The following is a 20,858-nucleotide window of genomic DNA, read 5'->3' as shown; positions in this document are numbered from 1 at the left end:
ATGGAATGTAATCAGAGGTCTCCTGTTGAGTCCAACAGGAGATGAATTGGGCCATGAGGCCCCTACACAGCAGTTTTGTCACTCTCATCCCATTGTGCTCATGCTATTCTCATTTATTGCATCACATTTCTGACAAGCCTGCAAATGCTCTTCCTAAGATTTTAGCACAACAGAGTACAACCTCTCCAGGGCTAAACGTGTTGTGCCAGCAAAGGGCCGTAACAAAGCAGGCAGAAAAACTCAGAAATTTGAAATCTTGAAAGCTATGGTAATACAGGAATGAGAAAATGCTTTGACCTTGCAAACACTGCAGCAGCTTTAGTATGAAAGTATTAGTAAATATAGAAAATTTTGATGCTAACCGTAAAAATTTGACTATATATTAAACTTACCCAAAATACAACTTATATTTAAATTAAAGGACAGTTAGGAAGTTTCAACTAGATAATCCATTTTGACTGAAAGATGTCTGCTTTTTACATTAGGAAATCACCTAAAGTGATGCTTTCCCATGAAATATTTGCATTTCAGTGAAACAGCAGTCAAACTTTCAACCAATGGCTTTTAATAACACTTCTCGGAAGGAGCAAGATGTCAAACTTGAGAGAGGTTCTCGTACGTTCAGATAATAATTTTAAAAGGAACTAAAACATGCCACTATTTGTGGTGTACTTAATACCTTCAGAAAGACAGCCATGTGTTTTCAGCATGTAATCTAGAAAGTAAAACAGCATCCAAAAATCTGATGTCTAGCTAAGGAGATTAAGGGTAGGAATCACTGTCAAACAACACTCCTACTCTGTTATCCAATTTGGTTCTGCAGAATGAGATTTTCCACACATGGAGAACAAACTAAGATGAATATATAATAAAATAACTGTGAGCAAATGGCTGATCTCAGATGACAAAGAGTATTTTCAAAAGGCAGATTTTTTATGTGACATCTACAAACCTCCAGGAACATCCAGGCCATTCATAAAACCCTTTATACCCAATGCAAAGCAAGGTGCTTTCAGGATGTCCACCTAATCCAACAATACTGAAACAAATTCAGAAATAATGGTGAATGGATAAATATGAGGGGATTGTTTTGAACCCAAATTTGCAGTATCCAAGACAGACAGAACCACAAATAAATTATTTTTTCTTTTGTTGACAAATATATAATACATATGCTGTATATACAATGTACAGCATCCTTACCATCTTACACAAACCAAGTTCTAATTCAGACTGCTGCTGGACCCAAAATGCTAATGTCTCACTGAGTTACTGGTGCTTTCTAAATTATGCTGGCATTCAAATCAGTATGAAATCTATTTCTTCAGGAGAAAGAGCAGTCTTGTGTAAACATCAGATGTGTAAAACCTTATTTTGAAAGATTTCTGTCACCCAGGAATATGATTTGAACTTAACCAGAACCGAGTAGTCAAGATGACACTATAAAAAGGTTACCAAACCATTATCAGTAAAAGATGATTAGACATAACTTAGTGTCCACGTATTGGTATTCCACAGTGAAGGATTATATTTTTATATGCATATACACGCCTTGTTGAATTTAAGAAAAGCTCATCTAAGGTTTATTTTACCTTTTAACTTCTGTTTCTCAAGACAAACACAGAAAATCTAATGCTAACGGTGACTCTGGATCTATATTTTGAGACACTATCTCAGCTAACACATTACAACAAAATACAGGAAAAATTTAGCTATACAACAAACAAGACATAAACATAATCTGACATGAACAATATCCTGCTTTAATACTGACGAGGACTTAAAAGCAGCTGCACTCATTTGTATAATGACAGCAGAAGAGCTAAAAAAAAGCAAAAAAAAAAAAGCTTCCACAGTATGGGTTAACTGGGTTGCTGTTCCCAGTAATTTATTGTTTTGTTCAAAAAGACAGACCATGCTAAATCTGTCACTGACAAAAACAGAGTGCCATTTTTCCTCATGTAAACTAGCCTTATATTAGTGAATACATTGAGACCTATCAAGACACTTCTAATTTAGGCCAAAGTGAGCGATAAGGACAGTTAGATTCGTACTAACCACTTCCTAGCAGTGGATGTTATGAAGAAAATCTGTGCAATTTATATTGTTGAACTTACAAACTGTTGGCATCAGCAGCAATCCAAAAAGAAAAAAAAAGCCATTTCAGACTACTACCTGGAGACATAACTGCAAAATGTCTGCCATAAAGGATGAAGTAGGAGATACAATCCACTCAGTGTAAGTACCTTCCCAGCTGTAACTCTAAAACTTTTTATCATAAAATTCACCAAAAATAAAGCTATTACAATCATCTGACACAGCTATTAAGCCATAGCAGATGCTATTTGATAATATAAATGCCTAGATGTGGAAAAAGTAGATTATAATAATGCTAGAGAATCCCTCTGAATTTTTTAATTGAACACTAACAGACTGAAATGTGACAGCCAAGTGTTTAATCAAATTTGAGTATTTCCTGTGTCAGTAAATGTTTAGACGTGAAAATCAAGAAAAACTCTAAAACCTTTTTTTCCTCAAGAGCATCAATATTTTCCTTTTTCTTATGAATTAGATCTATTTGAGAATCCTGTAGATGTTTCTTTCACGGGTTCCCAAGAGCACAACTTCCAGATGTACTCTTGCATACATTTGACTAGTAAGAAGATGAAAAAAAAAAAAACCCACATGCTTGCTTATGCAATCTTCAAATACTAACCTGAATGAGCTCATCTAAACATTTCAGCTGCTCTGGCTTTATATAGCTCTTTTCCTGCACTAGGAAGTCAGTGACTACTAAACTTTATAAAAAGGTAGCTCTCTGTAGCTTAATTATAAATAAAATATAAAATAATATGGATACCACATAAGAAGTCACATAATTTGAGTCATTAAATTTAAGACTGTTTTCTGAGTCTTCTGCTATTAACAGGCAATCCTTTATGGGCATTTCAGCTCACTCTCTTGTATTCCAACTCTATTTAGACTGCAAAGATATATATCCTCTTAAATGACAAGACTTGTCTCTGATGCTACTGACAAGACTAAGTTTGATCTTCAAGAACAATTTTCAAAAAAGAGTTTAGAAGCACAATTCATAATGGAAGGAAGACACTGAACTGAAAAAAAAAGGCAGTGAAGGTGAGAATCTCTTGAAACTTTATATATATGGTTTTCACATGTATATATGAACATATGTCTCAGTCTTAAAACTTCACATATATGGTTTTCACCACGTATATATGAACCTATGTTTCAGTCTCCTTCAGTGGAAAATTTATGATTGGTTCATGGATCTTGAGGAGTCCTTGCACAACATACTGAAAACCACTGATTTTTAACACCTACTTCCAGAAAAGAGCAAATGAAAGGAAGCAAGAATGGTTAACATCAACTCGTGACACTACAGTGCATTTGTAGGTTACAGTGGAAGAGAAGCTTCTTCATTTTTGATCAGGCATTTCCTAATATAAGCTTAGTATCAGTTTCTATTAGAGGAAAATGCTTATTCACTGTATAATGATTGTTTGCATTGAGGACAAAACCTTAGAAGAAACAACCTAGCCCTATCCCATTTTGGAAGAATTCGATTTGGATTGCATTCGGCCAACATTTTTAATTATTAGCCACTTCACCTCCCTTTGCCTCCTTCCCACCGAAAGAAAACAACCAAAACCCACACAGGTTGTAGAGAGATAAGATGAGCTATAAAGGGAGTATTTTGAGTTTTGTTTCCAGAAAGATAAACACACAAATACAAGCCCTGCAATTAGCATAAACCTATTTGACAAACCACAAGCTGAAGTGTGTGTCACTATTCAGAGGAGTTTCTGGTCTAGAGATGGACTTAAACACAAATTGTTGAAGCTGAGATGGTTTGAAGTGCAGGAGTTTATGCTGAGGGAAAATCAGCACCAGTTCTTGCCGGGCTCCTTTCCATCGTTCCAGGTGTGCAGCCACAAGACCCTCAAGGGCCTTGGGTCCCTGGGGAGGTGCCCAGGGCCTGACATGGTCCCAGCTTCCTTGCCATACCTGGCAAGCAAGGGATCCATAAGGGATCCAGCTTTATCAGGACATGAGGAACTAGGCTTCATCTTCATAGCTGTGAGCAGGAAAGCTTGCCAGCCCCAGCTCCATGCTGGACTCCTGGCTGTCTCTGTGGTGGGGAGCACAGGGTGCCCGAGCAGCATGGCAGCCGTACACACTAATATACTTCAGGTCAGACTTATTTACTTCCCAAAACAGAAAGGCCATATTTCCAGAACTCCCCTGCTCAGTGCTATGGATTCATGAGGAAAAGCCCTTTACTAGGCGGCTCCATAGCCCTGCCCGAGGGAGAACCCTGCCATGGGCCCTGGGCCTCCAGGAGCAGATGCCCCTCCCCAGCTGCCACCCTCCCTCACCACACCAAGGCTTGGGGTGGCCACCTGTGCAGACACATAGTTTCAAACATTCCTCCTTTTTTGGCATCTCCATTCTACTTTTTTTTTTTTTTTTTTTTCACTTTTATAACAGCTCCTGCCTTTCTTCCCGCTCATAACACCTTTTTTTTTTTTTTTAATGAAATGGAAAAAACTAAACCTCTTGTCACGGCCCCATTCCCTACACTCATGACTTCCTTACCACTTTTACTCTGCTTTCACCATTTAGTCTGAAAGATTTCTGAAGTGGGGCACACTCCTCTGGGTTTGAGAACATATCCAGCATGGTGGCATCTGAGACTTGGTACTGGAAACTTCATATATTTTGAGCATGGAAATAAACAGTAGGAATTTGCAAACTAACATAAACCTAAACATACTCTAGCAAGTTATGGCTCAATTTATATTAACTACACTGGGATGTAGGAAGGGACAGACAAAAAATTTTAGTCAATAGCTGAAAAGTGGAGCATTGAGGAGAGGGCTGGAGGCTGGCAAATGCTGTCAGCAAAGAATTACAGGTATTTTAAAATGCCACTCTTTCCTGAAACCTTCAGGTATTCTACTTTGAAATTGTTAATCAGGAAAAGAAAGGGGGGGAGAGGGGAGGAAGGAGGATGTGAGGAGGATTCATCCTTTCTGGAGAGGAGTAGCTGCATGTCCCACGTGGGGCCAGGCGCGCAGCCAGGGGGTGCTCCCACCTGAGCTCGGTGCTTTTAGCCCATCTCAGGCTGCACTCTGCAAACTGAGATTCAAATGACTCCAAAGGAACGAAAAAAATCTCAGTAACCAACTCGGAACAATATCAGCATCACTGTAAAAACACTTAAAACATACACACAGATGCCAGAGGATTTGGAGCATGTAAAAACTAGGTTAAAATAACATTAAATATCTAAATTGACCCCCTGACACTAGTTACAGCTCTTCAGTAAATCTGCCTTAACTTGTGCTTTTGTCTCTAAGACTTCAGGAGTCAAACAAAGAGCATTATACTAATTACACGCTATACCGTGGAGTATTTACAGCAATTCCTGCTCCCGAGAACTGCCTGAGGTAGCAAAAGCTTTAATTCCGCCATTTTGAAGTAAATCAATGCCTTAACATTATCTGAACGGGACTTGCATGTTGTAAATATCATCTGGGTCAAAAAGCCAGTCTCACCCTTTTACATGCTAATATCAAGTACACAGTACAAATGGTAATGGAAAAAAAAAAGTGATTCTTATGCTGAACAAGTTAACACTGTTTTTCCTCATAAATCAAACAGGTTAATCAATCACACACGTAAAATCTGCAAAGCACAAGAAAAACACCACACAATAAATTTATCACCAGAAAATGCTATACAATCCCAATATCTGGTTCTACAAATTTATAAAGCTTCTCAAAGACTTAGGGCAAAGGTTCGATTCTAAATTTGAGTCTAAGAAATCCCTGGGGTGAAACCGTATCACGACAACTTGCTCACTGCAGTGATTGCAAATCCTAGCTCAGGCAGGATTTGTGCTGTATTTGATCAAAGTACAGTCTAAATTTCTTTGCATTTATGTTTTTTATCATTATTTTTTTGCTGAACATTGCTAAAAAGCATGCAAGATCTACCATACCCCCACCCAAAAGCAACATCTCCCACTCATACATCCCCTACTGCAGATTGCAGCCTAGCACAAAGACACTACAGTGTGACTAAACTTAGTATCTTCCTGAGAGGCCATGTAAATTGCCTGGCATGGACATCTCTGGCACTGTGGCTACAATACATTGAGGACCTGAGCCGGTTTGCATAAAAGTAGCTTGGGCATCTGTAACTGCACGCTGCAATAATCACAAACATTTAGACATTAGACACAGAATATCCTGAGTTGGAAGGGACCCACATGGATCATCGAGTCCAACGCCGATGCCTGTCTTTTCTGCTTGTTCCTAGTACTTACAGCTCTGAGCCCTATACACGATCCACTTCAGAATGGGATTTCCCGGCTGTGCACCAGGAAACACTGAGGATGAAAACACAACTCAAGTCTTATTTCTCCCGAGGACTTAGTGAAGAGCTTACTCAGGAAAGCGCCACCTTCTGTGGCTCTGGACTCTGTAAAATACGGTCACTTCAAAAGCAGAGTGGCAAGTGATTCATTTTCTTCCAAAATCTCCACTGGAAGAGCCTGGTGGTTACAACCGACTGTACTCCAGGAGGTGTCTGTCTGAGCCTCTGCAGGAAGCAAAGAGGCATTGAACTTGGGTTTTTGGAAGACCTTAACCACCAATCTTCTCCATCTGTGTAGCTAAAAAGAAATGTGTCACCAGGTGCTCAGCCAAAAGTTCAAGAATAAAGGCTGTCTTGAAAACTGACAGGGGTTTTTAAGGCAAGAGGTTGAAAATATAAAGACATCTGAAGAGTGTACAATTGAAAGGAGGTGGGGCTGACTGATGGTGGGCCAGAAAGTCACTGACAGTTGTATTTTCTCTCCAAAGTGTTACCTACATTGCTGCTTCTCTCTTTGGCTGGCTGGTTCCTAATCCAAGTTCACAAATGTTTTTACATGTTTGGTTGAACTCTACAAGCATTTATCAAAGGCACTACTTGCAGTTTATGCTGGATTCATCAATCTAAGGTGCATACCATGGTGAATCAAGAACAAAAGTGATCCCCAAAGGATTACTTTTGTCTCACCAATTTATAATTTTCAATTTATTCTGGTTGTGTTGAGATTTTGGGCAATGAAGCAAACTTCATTACTGAAAAAAAAAAAAATCACCTAGAGTATTAGACCACAAAATGGCATATGAATGCCTCCTCTATGGTGGGATTTAGAAACAGAAACTTGCAATAAAACTAAACTTCAACCAGAAAGACCAACTTTTCACCAAGGGACTCTAGAGCTGTTCCACAACCACCATCCAGCCCCAGGGCATTGTCTCTAATTGTTCACAAACAAAAACCAACCGCATCAGGAAAAAAAGAAACCTTTGCTGCTGCTCTGGTTAAGTACACTGCAGCATAGACTACAAAAGTGTGGGTGGTGCTCTGTGGCTGTCAAATCATCCAAACAACAGAGACAAGAACCACTTGAACTGGTCAGGGACAATGTCACGCCATCTGGATTTTCAAAGATGTTGAAAATGCATTTGGGAATGAAAAACACACAACAGCTAACATGCTGGTTGACTACGGTGCAGATATCCAATTTACAGACAAAACAACAGTGTCTTTTCACTTAGTCATAAATTCCAGAATGATCTGATTTCTGAATAGCACTCCCAGATACAAAAGAAAAATAGGGCAGATGATGAATATTTTATCACTGAATTCTTGCTATATATAATCATATTATTTTATTATCTCATGCTGCGCAGAAAAAAAACATGGGAAATGAGGCTAGATTTGTGAATGATAATAATAATTTGTCAAGCTGTTTGATACAAGGATGAAAATACAATAAACATGATTTTAAAAGTTGAGATAGGAAGACTGGTTACTGCCATGAAATGGGAAAATATGGAAGTGATTTAAGGGCATTGAAGGAATCTAAGAAAGTCTGTGATAGAATAATTTATTTAGCAAAACCAACAAAATAAAGTACCAATAACACCAGCAAAAGCTGTATCCATTAAGACAAAAGATAACAATTTTGACAGTTCTGGGAAGGAAAAAAGGCCATAAATAAGGTAACAGTAGCTTTGGCCATGGTGGCCTGGTATTTCATCTGAAGTGTAGTAGTTCTGTTCTTAATTCCTTTATCTCTGTGTATTTAATATTAAGAACATACTTTAAAAACATAACAAAGCAAAAACTCATAACCTCTGAATGGAAAAAAAAAAAGTGAAATGAAATAGCCTGGAGAACACTGATTGAGATTTTCAATGCTGTTGTTTTTAATGTTTTCAGGGAAGGGTTTTCCTCATTCCTGACCTATCTTTGAAAACTTCAGGCCTTTGTAGGCAGGACTTTAACTCTCCATAGTTCACAAGGGACTATAGACAGAATCAATAATGCTCTAAACATGAACCTTTAAAAATTAGTTTTTCAAATAAAAAGCAAAGCAGTAGATGAGGACAAAAGTAAATATTTATCAATGTATGAGTCAAACTGAGTGACACTTCGGAGTCTAACAGGAACAAGCATCACATATCTGGGTCCAGGTGTCAGATTTGATTGATTATTCAGGTTCTCTCATACCAAGATTAGGCACTCTGCACCCAGCCTGAGAAATCAAATTGGATGAATTACCTTGTTTATAACCCCGTAGTAGAAAAAGGTTAAAGCAGGCCTTTCTTCTGATCCAGTAACAAAAGAGCCCTTGAAAACAGTGGGCCTTGAAAACAGTGGGCGCCGCAAATACCCGAAAGACTTGTAATTAGTCAACCTCTGAAAACTCTTGAAAAAGATAACAGAGACGGAGCTCCCTGAAGGTTCCTACATACCTTTCCCCCTTTAATTAAAAAAAAAAAAAAAGTATAAAAGTATAAAAGTATAAAGTATAAAAGTATAAAAAAAAACAACTATAAAAAAAGCATAAAAGAAGGTGCTGAATGGGGTGGTAAACAGGGCTTGGCAGGCATGGGCCAGGCCCCAGCAGTGATTCGTGTCTCCCTGGAACTGCAAAGGTGACGGCATTTTTTATGTTTTAATATTTTTATTTTTTTCCAGGATTTTGCACTTATCCAGGGGCGAAGTTCCAAAATATTGGAGGTGCCCACTGTCCCAGGTACTTGCCCATATCCTCCGTCACACCCTGCTACTCATAACTATCCTGCCTTGGGGCAGATACATGGGTAGTTTTCTTAAATAGTTGTTTAACTATGAATGAAACCTGAAACACATTCAGGAAGTATAGCAACAGGAAAACGCAGGTTTGAACATCCAAAGGATATTCAAAATTCTCCAGGGCTGTTGTGGCAAGCGTGAAAGAGGAACATGAAGGAGAAAGGAAAGGTGAAGGAGAGGGGGACAGTATCCCCCCCTTATCACCCCTATTGATTGGCTCCCTGAGGACAAAAGGTAGGCAGTGTAGTTATTAATGGAAAGATGGTTCCTGAAGTACGGAGATGACAGTAATGCGGAATACAAACACCGCATTGGTCTCACGACTGGTCATTCTATCGTATCATAGGCCAGCATTGCACAGTACAGTAAAATGATAACTGTTAACCAGCCCACAGAAGCAATCAACAGCATGACAGGGAACATAGTCAGCAACTAAGGATTCTGTAACACCACTCTGAAAACACACACAACAGCGCCTAAAGAAAATAAATCAACATTGTGACCAGCAATATTAAACTAACGTAATGCTTTTAACAAACTTGGCCAGAACTCTCATTAGAACAACTCTTTGTGCCCAGTCTTGGGAAACAAAAAGCAGTGTTGGGGCAGAACTGGGCAGGCAGCTACGCACTGAGTAGCTGTTCACTCAATCCATTGCCACCCAGCTCCAACAGCGGGATGGGAGAGAGTAAAAAAAGTAAAATTTTGTGGGTCGAGATACAGACAGTTTAATAGGCCAGAAAAGGAAGGGAGAATAATATTAACAATGAAAAAAAAATACAAAGCAAGTGATGCCCAATGCCATTGTTCACCTCCTGCTGACCGACGCCCAGCCAGACCCCAAGCAGCGGCCCCACCTCCCTGGCCAACTCCCCCCGTATTTATTGCTCAGCGCGATGCCGTATGGTCTGGAATATCCCTTTGGCCAGTCTGGGTCACCTGTGCGGGCTCTGTCCCCTCCCAGCTCCTGCTGCACCCCCAGCCTCCTCGCTGGCAGGGCACAACTAGAAGCCAAAAAGCCCTTGGCTCTGGGTATGCGCTACCCTGCCACAACTAAACCATCGGGGTGGGATCAGCAATACTGTCACCCCAAATCCAAAACACAGCACTGCACCAGCCACTGTGAAGAAAATTACCTCTATCCCAGCCAAAACTAGGACAAGCTGCCACTTCTTCACGAGGGTTGGGGGATGGCACAGCAGGGCTCAAACAACCAGAAGGGGAGACGAGCCCGCACGCAGTCCCCAAAGTGCCAAATAGGAGAGGGGAGCACTTTATCAGGTGGTGGTGGTGGTGGTGGTGTTCTTGTTTCCTTGTTTATTGCCCCGTCTTGGGAAGAGCTCCTTATGAAGCATCTCAAAGGGACCTCAACGCTGAACCTCAGCACTCCCTTCCTGGCAGACCTGAAGCCTTTCGCTTCTCCAGAGGAACTGCTGCCCCTCTCACTTCTTTGCTCAGCCTGCTGCTATGCTTTGGGCACTGCTACAGGGGCTCTGGCTGCATCTTCAAGCACCCACTGTTTGGGCTTCTCGTCCCCAGACTGAGACACCTCCCAGCATCCCCCCTCCCCAAGCCCATGGTGGTCCTCTGAGGGACTCCTCCTGTGACACCAGTACAGCAGCCAGGTCCCCTCCTCCCCTCTCCCTTAGGGCTCCATGAAGAAGAGATGCCACTTCTTCAAGTGGCACAGGGGATGGGAAACAAGAGCTCACACAAGCCTCAACAGTTATCAAAAGAACTATTTATTTACACAATGTCTTACAGGCAAGCCTGCAAGACATCCAGTCCGGTGGTTCTGCCCAAGTTAGTGGTGGGCGCGGAGGCTACGCCGCGCGTAGGGAGCTGTCCGGGCACTCCTGCATTGCTCTTGCCGGGCTCTGACGCTGGACACCAAAGACATTCCAGGGTAGCTCCATGCTTGTCCTCTCAGCGGTGGATCCACCTCCATGGGTTCTTCCGCATCTCGTGGTGGATCCACCTCCATGGGCTCCTCCCTGCTGGCTGGCAGATGGACATGCCTGTGTCCCTGGTTGTTGGCAGGACAATTGGCGGGCCGTGGTCCCACACCATTCTTTGTCCAAAAGACATGCCAGGGCCTTGCGTTGGTCGCTGCTGGCTTCAGAGCCGCGCTCTGCGTTCCACTGGTCACACAGACGCTGGCCATCGCTGTCTTGCCAGAACAGACATTCGTTGGCCCGGTCTGATTTGTTTGATGCTGGGGCCTCGCACTGCTCCCTGCTGGCTTCAGAGCCGCTCTCTGCGTTCCGCTGGTCACATGAACGCTGGCCATCGCTCTTGTGAGAGAGCTGATCTTCCTCCTCCTATTCCGTTTTTGCTTCTTATGACGCAGCCTCCTCCTTGGGCCTGAGAACACCACCAGTCTACTCATTGCTGCACTCAATGATGGGCAGCCACCCCTCTTCCTGCTCTGGCTCCTCTTGCTTCCAAGCATCCTTGGAGCTTGAAAGCCTCGAAGCCTCGCAAGTGGTGGGCTGGCTGCGAGGCTCCTGTATTTATAGGGCCCAGAAGGAAAGGCGCGGTGGTGGTGGCTGCTGTGACATAAGCAGGCCGCTGTGATGGCCATTGTGATGGTGGCCCACACCTGTAGCCAAACGTGGCCGTGTTGCCATGGGAAGGAGCTTCAGCCTGAGGGCGTCCCCCCTCCGGGCCCTAAGGACCTTGGGGGCCTCCAACAGTCGCCCTCTGTTGCGCTGGCCCAGAGGAGGGGAAAGTTGCAAGAGAAGTTGAAAGGCAAAGAATTGTGCCCTGCTGAGAGACACGTTGGTACTACGCTAATCAGGAACTCCAAAAGCAGGCACTGGTTCGGAAGGCTTCGTGGTGGAAGCAGGCAGGCAGCTAAACCCCACAGAGCTGTTCACTCACTGCACTGCCCTCCACCCCCCACAGTGGGATAGGGGAGAGAATTGGGGAAAAAAAAGAAGATAAAAACTCAAGGGTTGAGATAAAGACAGTTTACTAGGACAGAAAGGGAAGGGAGAATAATAAAATTCATAATTAAAAAAAAAAAAGTACAAAGCAAGCGATGCCCAATGCCATTGTTCGCCTCCTGCTGACCAACGCCCAGCCAGACCCCAAGCAGCAGCCCCACCTCCCTGGCCAACTCCCCCCATATTTATTGCTCAGCACGATGCCGTATGGTCCAGAATATCCCTTTGGCCAGTCTGGGTCACCTGTCCGGGCTCTGTCCCCTCCCAGCTCCTGCTGCACCCCCAGCCTCCTCGCTGGCAGGGCAGCACGAGAAGCTGAAAAGCCCTTGGCTCTGGGTATGTGCTGTTCTGCCACAACTAAACCATCGGGGTGGGATCAGCTATATTGTCACCCCAAATCCAAAACACAGCTCCACACTAGCCACTGTGAAGAAAATTACCTCTATCCCAGCCAAAACCAGGACAAGATGCCACTCCTTTATGAGGGCTGGGGGATGGCACAGCAGGGCTCAAACAACCAGAAGGGGAGACGAGCCCGCACGCAGTCCCCGAAGTGCCAAATAGGAGAGGAGAGCATTTTTACCAGGTGGTGGTGGTGGTTTCAACGTTTTATTGCTTCTTGACCAGTCACGGGAAGAGCTCCTCATGAAGCATCTCAAAGGGACCTCAACGCTGAACCTCAGCACTCCCTTCCTGGCAGACCTGAAGCCTTTCGCTTCTCCAGAGGAACTGCTGCCCCTCTCACTTCTTTGCTCAGTCTGCTGCTGTGCTCTGGGCACTGCCACAGAGGCTCTGGCTGCATCTTCAAGCACCCTCTCTTTAGCCTTCTCATCCCCAGACTGAGACACCTCCCAGCACCTGCTGGTTATTTAGATGTTCTTATTTGGATGGCGTAATTTAGAACTTCTTCGCGGTGAGGGTCACAGTGTACTGGAACAGGGTGCCTAGGGAGCTTGTGGAGTCTCCTTCTCTGGAGACATTCAAGGCACATCTGGACACCTACCTGGGCAGCCAGCTCTAAGGAACCCGCTTTGGCAGGGGGGTTGGACCCGATGATCTTTCGCGGTGCCTTCCAACCCCTTCAATTCTGTGATTCTGTGATTCTGTAATGCAGCCAGCCAGTGCATTTACCAGTCCAGAACTAAAACCCCTAAAGCAGCACTTAAAGTGTACAACTAGGAGAGCTGCACACACATGAAGCACCTTTAGGCATTATTACATATACGCTGAAAGGACACGTTTACATCATGGGACATGCAGAACTTGTGCTGCTGAATACACATCCATAAACAAATGCTAGGCGTGACTGGCTGTGTTTATCATTTTCCCTTTACACCTCCAGCCACTTCCAAGGACTATCATTCAATACTAAATGTTGATCTCATGTCTTCACTTTGTGCAGATGTATTGGATTTGGACAGGAAGGAAGCCCCTTCACTGCATTTATGTAAGCTGGTGGTGGCATGAGAGAGAGCGGGAGAGAGATCAAGTATCACTGAGAGGTATTTCAGTATATTAAGGGACTGGGGAAGTTTATCTATCGCCTTGTATTTCCTTATGTATTTACGTTTGACCTCCATTAGGTGTCCTCTATCTTCTGTGGGAGAGCTTCACAGCTTCTCCAGAATCTCAGTCCTGAAATAAGAGTGCAACAGATGTATGTCCTTGGTAATTCATCTTACTGTGTGTGATGCTTTGATATAGCTTCTCCTGAGAGTAAAGCATGCCACCTTGCCAGTGAAATATACTGCCCTTTCTTTCCACTTTCACCGTGGATCATTATAGATACTGCCCTTACTTTCCATTTTCATTAGGGGTCACTAAAGAGAGTGATCAACCTTGGCCTGGCTGCTCCAGATGCACGGCTTCAAAACCAAATTAGGGTTCTATTGAGGTACCATACCTACAAATTAAATAACGAGTGGAATAACCATTATGTCAGCGGATGAACCCTTACATTTTTACTGGTTGTGACAAACTAGACAGGGGAAAGAAGTTGGTTATTTCAGATAACATCTTTCAGATATGAAAAAGAATACTATGAAGAAAAACGTATGTGAAACACCTATTCAACTGCATAAAGCAGCACAGGTATCAGCCGAGTGCGTGCACCGACACTAAGACATTTGTCTAAAGCCAACAGTATCAACAAAAAGACACCCTGTTTTTTTAAACAAAGACTTACCTTTCTGCCATGGATTTCTTTGGGAAGTAAAAATCCGCTCCTGCGAGGTACGCAGCTGCAGTTCCACCTCCGAAATAGGTTTTCCTCAAGAGGGGGGCAATCCGGTTGTTTACCAATAAAGCTCCTAAACCAGTAGGAAATCCAAAGATTTTATAGAATGAGATAGGGATAAAGTCAGCTTGGTGAACTCCCAAGTCTAATGGAGAACTGCTCACATACGAAGCTGCATCCAGAAGAACAAACCACTTCCCTGGTATTTTGACGGGGTAGAGTTTTCCAGATTTTATGTCCTGTATCCATGAAAGGGGATATTTGGTACCAGAAAAATTGCTCTGAGCTGGATAAGAGAAAAGATGAGGTGTCGTGCAGTTTTGTTCTTCAGCTGGTAACCAGTTTTTCTCAGATAACAATTCCTTTACTTTTACAGGAACAGATAATACATTCATTGAGGCAGCTATGCCCCTCATACCCACCACTGACGTGTGGCTGTCAGTTAGGTAACAAAATCGACTACTGGGTTGCTTTGTGCCTTCAGGTATCCACGGGAATGCTTCTGCTACCAGTTTAAGTGCAGCTGTGCATCCAGATGTGAAAATGACAGTGTAATCTTCAGAAGTAGTGCAAAAATGTTGCAATATTCTGAAAAAGAAAAGAAAAGAAAAGACCCTATTATTTTCAGAAATTTCTAGTTTATTACCACGTGTCCCATCTTTGAAAGTGTTCAAGGCCATGCTGGATGGGGCCCTGGGCAACCTGATCCAGTGGGTGGCATCCCTGCCCATGGCAGGACTTGGAACTAAATGATCTTGAAGGTTCCCTCCAACCCAAGCTGTTCTATGATTCTGACATATTCTCTATTTCCTCAGTTTAAATTCTTCTACTCTGACACCTAATTTAAACAGAAGTACACAGGTTTTGCCAGATAAACTTCAACAAGTGAAACCAGAATAATTCTGCCCACAGGAGACTTTTTCCAAAGCTGCAGTGAATGTGGCTGAGTTTTTAAGGACAGGAGCCAATCCTGCTTGGCTGTGAACAGAGTGGCCAGTCCAGTCCCTCAATGGGATTGGAATTAAGCCTGCATATGATTAAAATGTACACCGACCTTGAAATAGACCAGATTTATCTGCACAGGATTAGTTTTTGGGTTTTCATTTGTTTGGTTGTTGTTTAGTTTACAAATTATCTGGAGCAGACAGAGTATCTTTCATTCATTCAAAAAAGAAAAAAAAAAAGATTCTGCTCACATACAGGGCATCCCAATTAAGGATCACAGGATTCAATAGGGAAATCTTAGCATACAGCTTTGCTCCTTGCTTATAATATTACTAACAGAAACAGAAGACAGCAAGAAGCAACAGATTTATACATAAGGCTGTAAACTCTGTTGTCTGCAGAGAGAGCCTAAACCAGAAGCAATGTAATGTCTTCCAATGAGTCAGACTAAGGAAACTTAACCGAGCCAGTTTCCTGAGGCACGTCTACACTACACACTTGCTGATGCCTAAACTATCTTTTGTGACCCACCAGCTGTTGGTACCCAGGCTATCTTGCACATCTCTTACAGTCTTACAGTGCACAAGACAGACTTGCATCAGGTCTTTGCAGAGGCTGAGGAACAGCATTACTTCAGTCACTTTCCTTATATAACAACCTGATGAACTCTTTCAGAATGAACTTTTATAAAAATTCTATTAACAAGAAATGTAACAACCATTTAGGAAGATTGGGTAGATTAAGCAGAACAAACAAAACTGAACCAGAGCATACATGTTGCTGCTCAGAGGTGCTGTCTGGCTTTCAAGAAAGGTAAGATGTTATAGGGTTTCTCAGTGCATCTCTCCTGCTGCAGAGCATTTCTGTGAACAACGTAAGGTATCAGTGCTCTCCAAGCAGCTGGTTCTCTGACCTGTGCAATTCCAAGGTACAGCCCAGCATTTCGGTAATCTATAAACCCTGGCCCTCAATGTGTATCATTAAAAGTTTGCATGTTTTATGTAACAGGAGATTCCCTTACTAGGACAGGCATTTAAAGGTTGCATTTAAATGCAAGTTGTTCAAAAAGTTACGTGGCAAAATCAAGCTAAAATTTCCTGAGCCACGGAACAGCAGAGAGAAATGCCTCAAAGTTTTATGTGTCCTGTCTGAAGGATGAATGCTACAGGCAAAGAATGATAAAGCTGGATGTGTGCTGCAGTCAAAACTCTGACAAGGGGAAAGAAACAATTGCAATGACTTTGATGATTAGGACTAAAAACTGGTCTGCAAAGGTACATTGAAATAATATTGACAATACATCTGTCTGCTGAAGGAAAGTCTTGTACTGGGAAGCACAAGATGCAACAGATGGCTTCATAATCCCAGTGGGATATAAGTTTCTTCAGAATTTCAGTTTTTGAAATCTGATGCAATTGTTGGGAAGTTTGTGCTTCCTGGAGATGAAGAAAGAACTTCAGATGTTACGAAGGACATCAGCAGGTCATGGATTTAAGCTTGACATGTTGTCAGAAACCCATCTGAAAGAAGTTATAGAGATCTTTCTGAAGTAGACCTGCCAGGTGATAACTGCAGCAAGCATTCACAGCTCCTGACTTCATTTTTAAAGACCACTTTCAGAGAAACCAGACTTCTTCCTTACACCTTAGAAACCACATTAGGGATGAAGACAGGAATAATCACAGCAGTTTAGTGCAGGGAACTGAGCTGCCAGCCTGCTCCATTCATCACCGTGCCCTACCCTCCCTGGTTGCTGAATCTACGCTCCCCATCTCCTGCAGTGAGCTGTGCAGCCTTTCCCACCGCTGCCTACAGCAGAGCTGACTGCAGGAACCTGAAACACTTAACCCAGAGAGCAGCCTCTGCTGCAGTTAGCCTAGCTGCAGGGTTACCACTTATACCAATGCCCTGAATTTCCTTTATTCTTCTTTCCCTTCATTCACAAAGAAATGCTGGGCAGCAGGGCAAGCAAGAGTCCTAACTTACTTTTCAGGCAGGACAACATTAGACTGTGTGGTTATTTAATTTATTTTTTTTCCTAGGGAAAAAAAAAAAAAAAAGGAATTGGAAAGATAGATTTGTTAGAAGGCCAGGTCTTCGTGGTTACGGACATGTTTACGTGTATTATTTGATGTGGCTTGTTTTTTATTTTTTTTATACACTGCAGTCATTGGAAAGGTCTTCGAATCATTGCACTGATAAAAACACAAATTGCAAAAAGGCTGTACAATTTCCAGAAAAAAGTCAACAAAAAAATATTGAATTTTCTATGTTTTTTTACCTCTGTGACACTAAGACTAATTACATATTCATATGTATGTGCACATAGAGAATACCTTTTGAGTTAAAAAAGCTGGGTTACAGGAGCAACCTCTTGATATGTAGTTTCCTTTCATAACAACAAGCTGACAAAAGCAGCAGTAAAAAGCACACTGAAGACTCTTATCGAGTCTGTTCCTCTTTTACTTTCTATGCTTTCTTTGCTCTCTTCCTCCGTCAGCCCCTTTGTGCCACACAGGCTGAGTGGGAGGTGAGACAGAGCCAGGCAAAATGCCAATTTTACTACGGAATAATAACCTCCAGATCTCCACAGGAATTGTACTGACTTGCCGCAACACTTAATTTGACCAAAAGGCACTGGAAAATGACAATAGCTGGGATGCAGGTATTGTGGATCAGGATTTAATAACAGGATGCTGTTGCCTAACCATGAAAATCAAAGCCAGCGAGTACTTTTGTTAAACATTTTCACAACTTCACAAAACAGTAAATAAATAAATAGATAAATAAATACATAAATTTTCTTCTCACAACTAATGACAGCTCTAAGTCATAAAGAAGAGAAAAAGCTCATGCACATTAGTAGTATTTTAACTATATTTAGTTTTTAATCATTCAAATTTAGAAACAGCTGAACAGTACTGAAATAAAATCCACAACATAATATTGATATATTTATCTATTCAGTTCATTACCTGAAACTGACTTTCACATGAAAATGATCAAGCTTTAGGGTGAAATTTTCAAAAGTGCCCAAAAGAATTAGAGACATTTTTTGGTAAAGCATTTAAGTTCCTAAAGCTGGAGGAAAAAACAAGTTACATTTCTAAATGTCTTCAATAGGAAATAGGTTCTTTTGTGAATCTCATTAGGTACCTATTTGCATTTTGGGTCACAGAACTGCTATGACTCTAGTACTTGTGAAAGAGGTAGAATTTTCAAAATCAGACATAGATTTTTGGTTAAAGTTTTTCTAACATCAAAAAAAAGGAAAATAAATAAAGCAGAAATGACAGAGCCAAAAAAATTTTCTCCTCCAGAATGACTTCTGATGTGCGGAGAAGATGAGCTACGAGCACCTCAGGATGAGGTTTATAAAACAAATCCCACAAACTCCTGAACTAGAGCAGCATTGCTATAATAAAATCTGAGTACTTAGGGACAGAAAGCTGCAATACCTCTGAACGACTTCTGCAGACCCCAGCACTACATCCTCACTTTTGACATTAATATTGGGAAGCACTGGCTATTACACACAGAATTCCTAATGCTCTGTGTCTTCATGTAAGACGTACCCCATTACAGGGAAATGCAGTTCACCTTTATTACACTCCTGGAAGATTTATAGCCATATATAAGGTAGTTGTTGGCAGCAGGACTAAAGACTTGCAGTAGAAAACTGATAGTTTGATCTACTATAGCTCACAGCTGCGAGCAGTAGTAGTACTTTATATTATTACAAATTTCCACTTTTGAAAGAACTCTTTGGAAGAAAGGACTAAGAGGATAATTGTTTCATTAAGCATACTGATACAGCTGTGCCATCATGGGGAAAACTGCAGAAAGGCTGAGAAACCTCACTCAGTACCTCGCTTCCAGGCTGGCAAGGGAGGGAAGAAGCAACATGCTCCCATCTTCGCTGTGCATCAAAGGCAAACCCTGCAACTTGCCTTGTCCTGCCGTGATCTGCCCCTCTTCTCCTCCCCCTCCTCTCACCTCTCCAAGAGGACACAGATCAAGCACAAGGTAGTCAATAAAGCAAGAAGCGTATCAGCAGCGTGCCCTTGTCACTATGGAGGTTAACAGTATTCTTGGCAGCGCTGGGCAAAGTAACAGGTCAGCAGGTCAGGAGAGGTGATCCTTCCACTCTGCTCAGCACTGGTGAGGCCACAACTGGAATGATGGGTGCAGTTTTGGACCCCCATTACAAGAGAGATGTGGAGCTACTGGTCCAACGTAGGGCCACCAAGATGATCAAAAGACTGGAGCACCTCTACTATGGAGGGAGGCTGAGAGAGCTGGGACTGTACAGACTGGAGAAGAGGAGGCTCCGGGGGGATCTGATCAATGTCTGTATCTGAAAGGAGGCTGTCAAGAAGACAGAGCCAGGCTTTTTTCAGTGGTGCCTAGTGCCAGGAGATGGGGCAATGGGCACAAACTGGAGCACAAGAGGTTCCCTCTGAACACCAGGCAGCACTTCTGTGCTGTGCGGCTGATGGAGCACCGGCACAGGCTGCCCAGAAAGGTTGTGGAGTCTCCCACCTTGGAGATCTCCAAAAGCCACCTGGACATGGTCCTGGGCAACCTTCTCTATGTGTCCCTGCTGGAGCAGGGGCTTGGACCAGGTGGCCTCCAGAGGGCCCTGCCAACTTCAACCAATCTGTGAGTCTGTGAAGCCAGCCCAGGGGGAGGCCACAGAAAACGCATTCGCTCCCCACTTGCCAGTACACATTTGTATTCTGAGACCTCTCTCTTAGCTGTTGTTTAATCCTTTTAAAAAGCTAGCATAAGAGTTTTGTATCTTCACGAACACTGCTGAGCCAAAATGCCTTACTGTTCTGAAGTCAACAATGGCAAGGAAAGTCAATTAATTTTCAACCAAGCTTGCTGTCTCATTCCGTACACTTAATATGCACCTAATTAATAATGGGCTTTGTATTTAAAGTTATATATAATCAAGTCAGATATTCTGAGGGAATAGTCTTATTATCTAACTTATCAAATACAACATCCTGAATTAAGAGCTTAATTAGAATTGGACACTCCAAATTGCCACTGGCAGCTCTGCTGAGGGCACAGGCTACTGATTCATTCAGCTACCTTAGGTACACAGAGTCACCGAAGGCTGGATGAAAGGGTTATCCTCCAAAGCTGTCACCTGGCTGTAGTTACCTCAGGTTAAAAAAAATAATAAAACAAAAAATCATGTTTCTTCTCACAAGTAGTTCTGTGGCTCTCAGCAGCAGAGCAGTAGCAGTGCTACCACAAAGATACAGATGTCCATACTATACTATTTCCATTATAGCCTCCCAAAACTCTGTTGATTTACCTGTTTTTTTCCATGCTTCTAGACTTTAAATACTTCAAAAATATGCTTTATGCCAGTTCCTTCACTCTCTTCAAATTTACCATTTTGCAAACACCTATAAAAAGCTGAGCAACTTATCTTGCCATGTTTGTGTTTTTCCATGTTCGCTATTTAACAGTTGAAGTTTAAATAGCACTTTATAAAGGCTCCTTTTCAGCTTGCATTTATATATTAA

At 42.4% G+C, this 20,858-nt stretch overlaps 1 protein-coding gene across 10 annotated transcripts in view; it reads right to left on the bottom strand.

Moving 5' to 3' along the window:
* Positions 1 to 20,858, bottom strand: part of MOCOS (molybdenum cofactor sulfurase) — a 229,696-nt gene that overhangs the window by 125,744 nt on the left and 83,094 nt on the right. For all 10 annotated transcript variants that reach the window (XR_014580155.1, XM_083825294.1, XM_083825286.1 and 7 more), the window contains one exon: positions 14,320 to 14,958. Coding sequence is in view for 9 of the 10 variants with exons in the window: in XM_083825294.1 (XP_083681420.1) it covers positions 14,320 to 14,958 (639 nt within the window). In the remaining variant the exon portion in view is untranslated. The remainder of the gene's footprint in view (positions 1 to 14,319; positions 14,959 to 20,858) is intronic.

Source organism: Anser anser, assembly GCF_964211835.1.
Source record: "Anser anser genome assembly, chromosome: 2".
NCBI lineage: Eukaryota > Metazoa > Chordata > Aves > Anseriformes > Anatidae > Anser > Anser anser.
The sequence above is the reverse complement of the archived record's forward strand: the minus strand, read 5'-3'. Positions and strand labels throughout refer to the sequence as shown.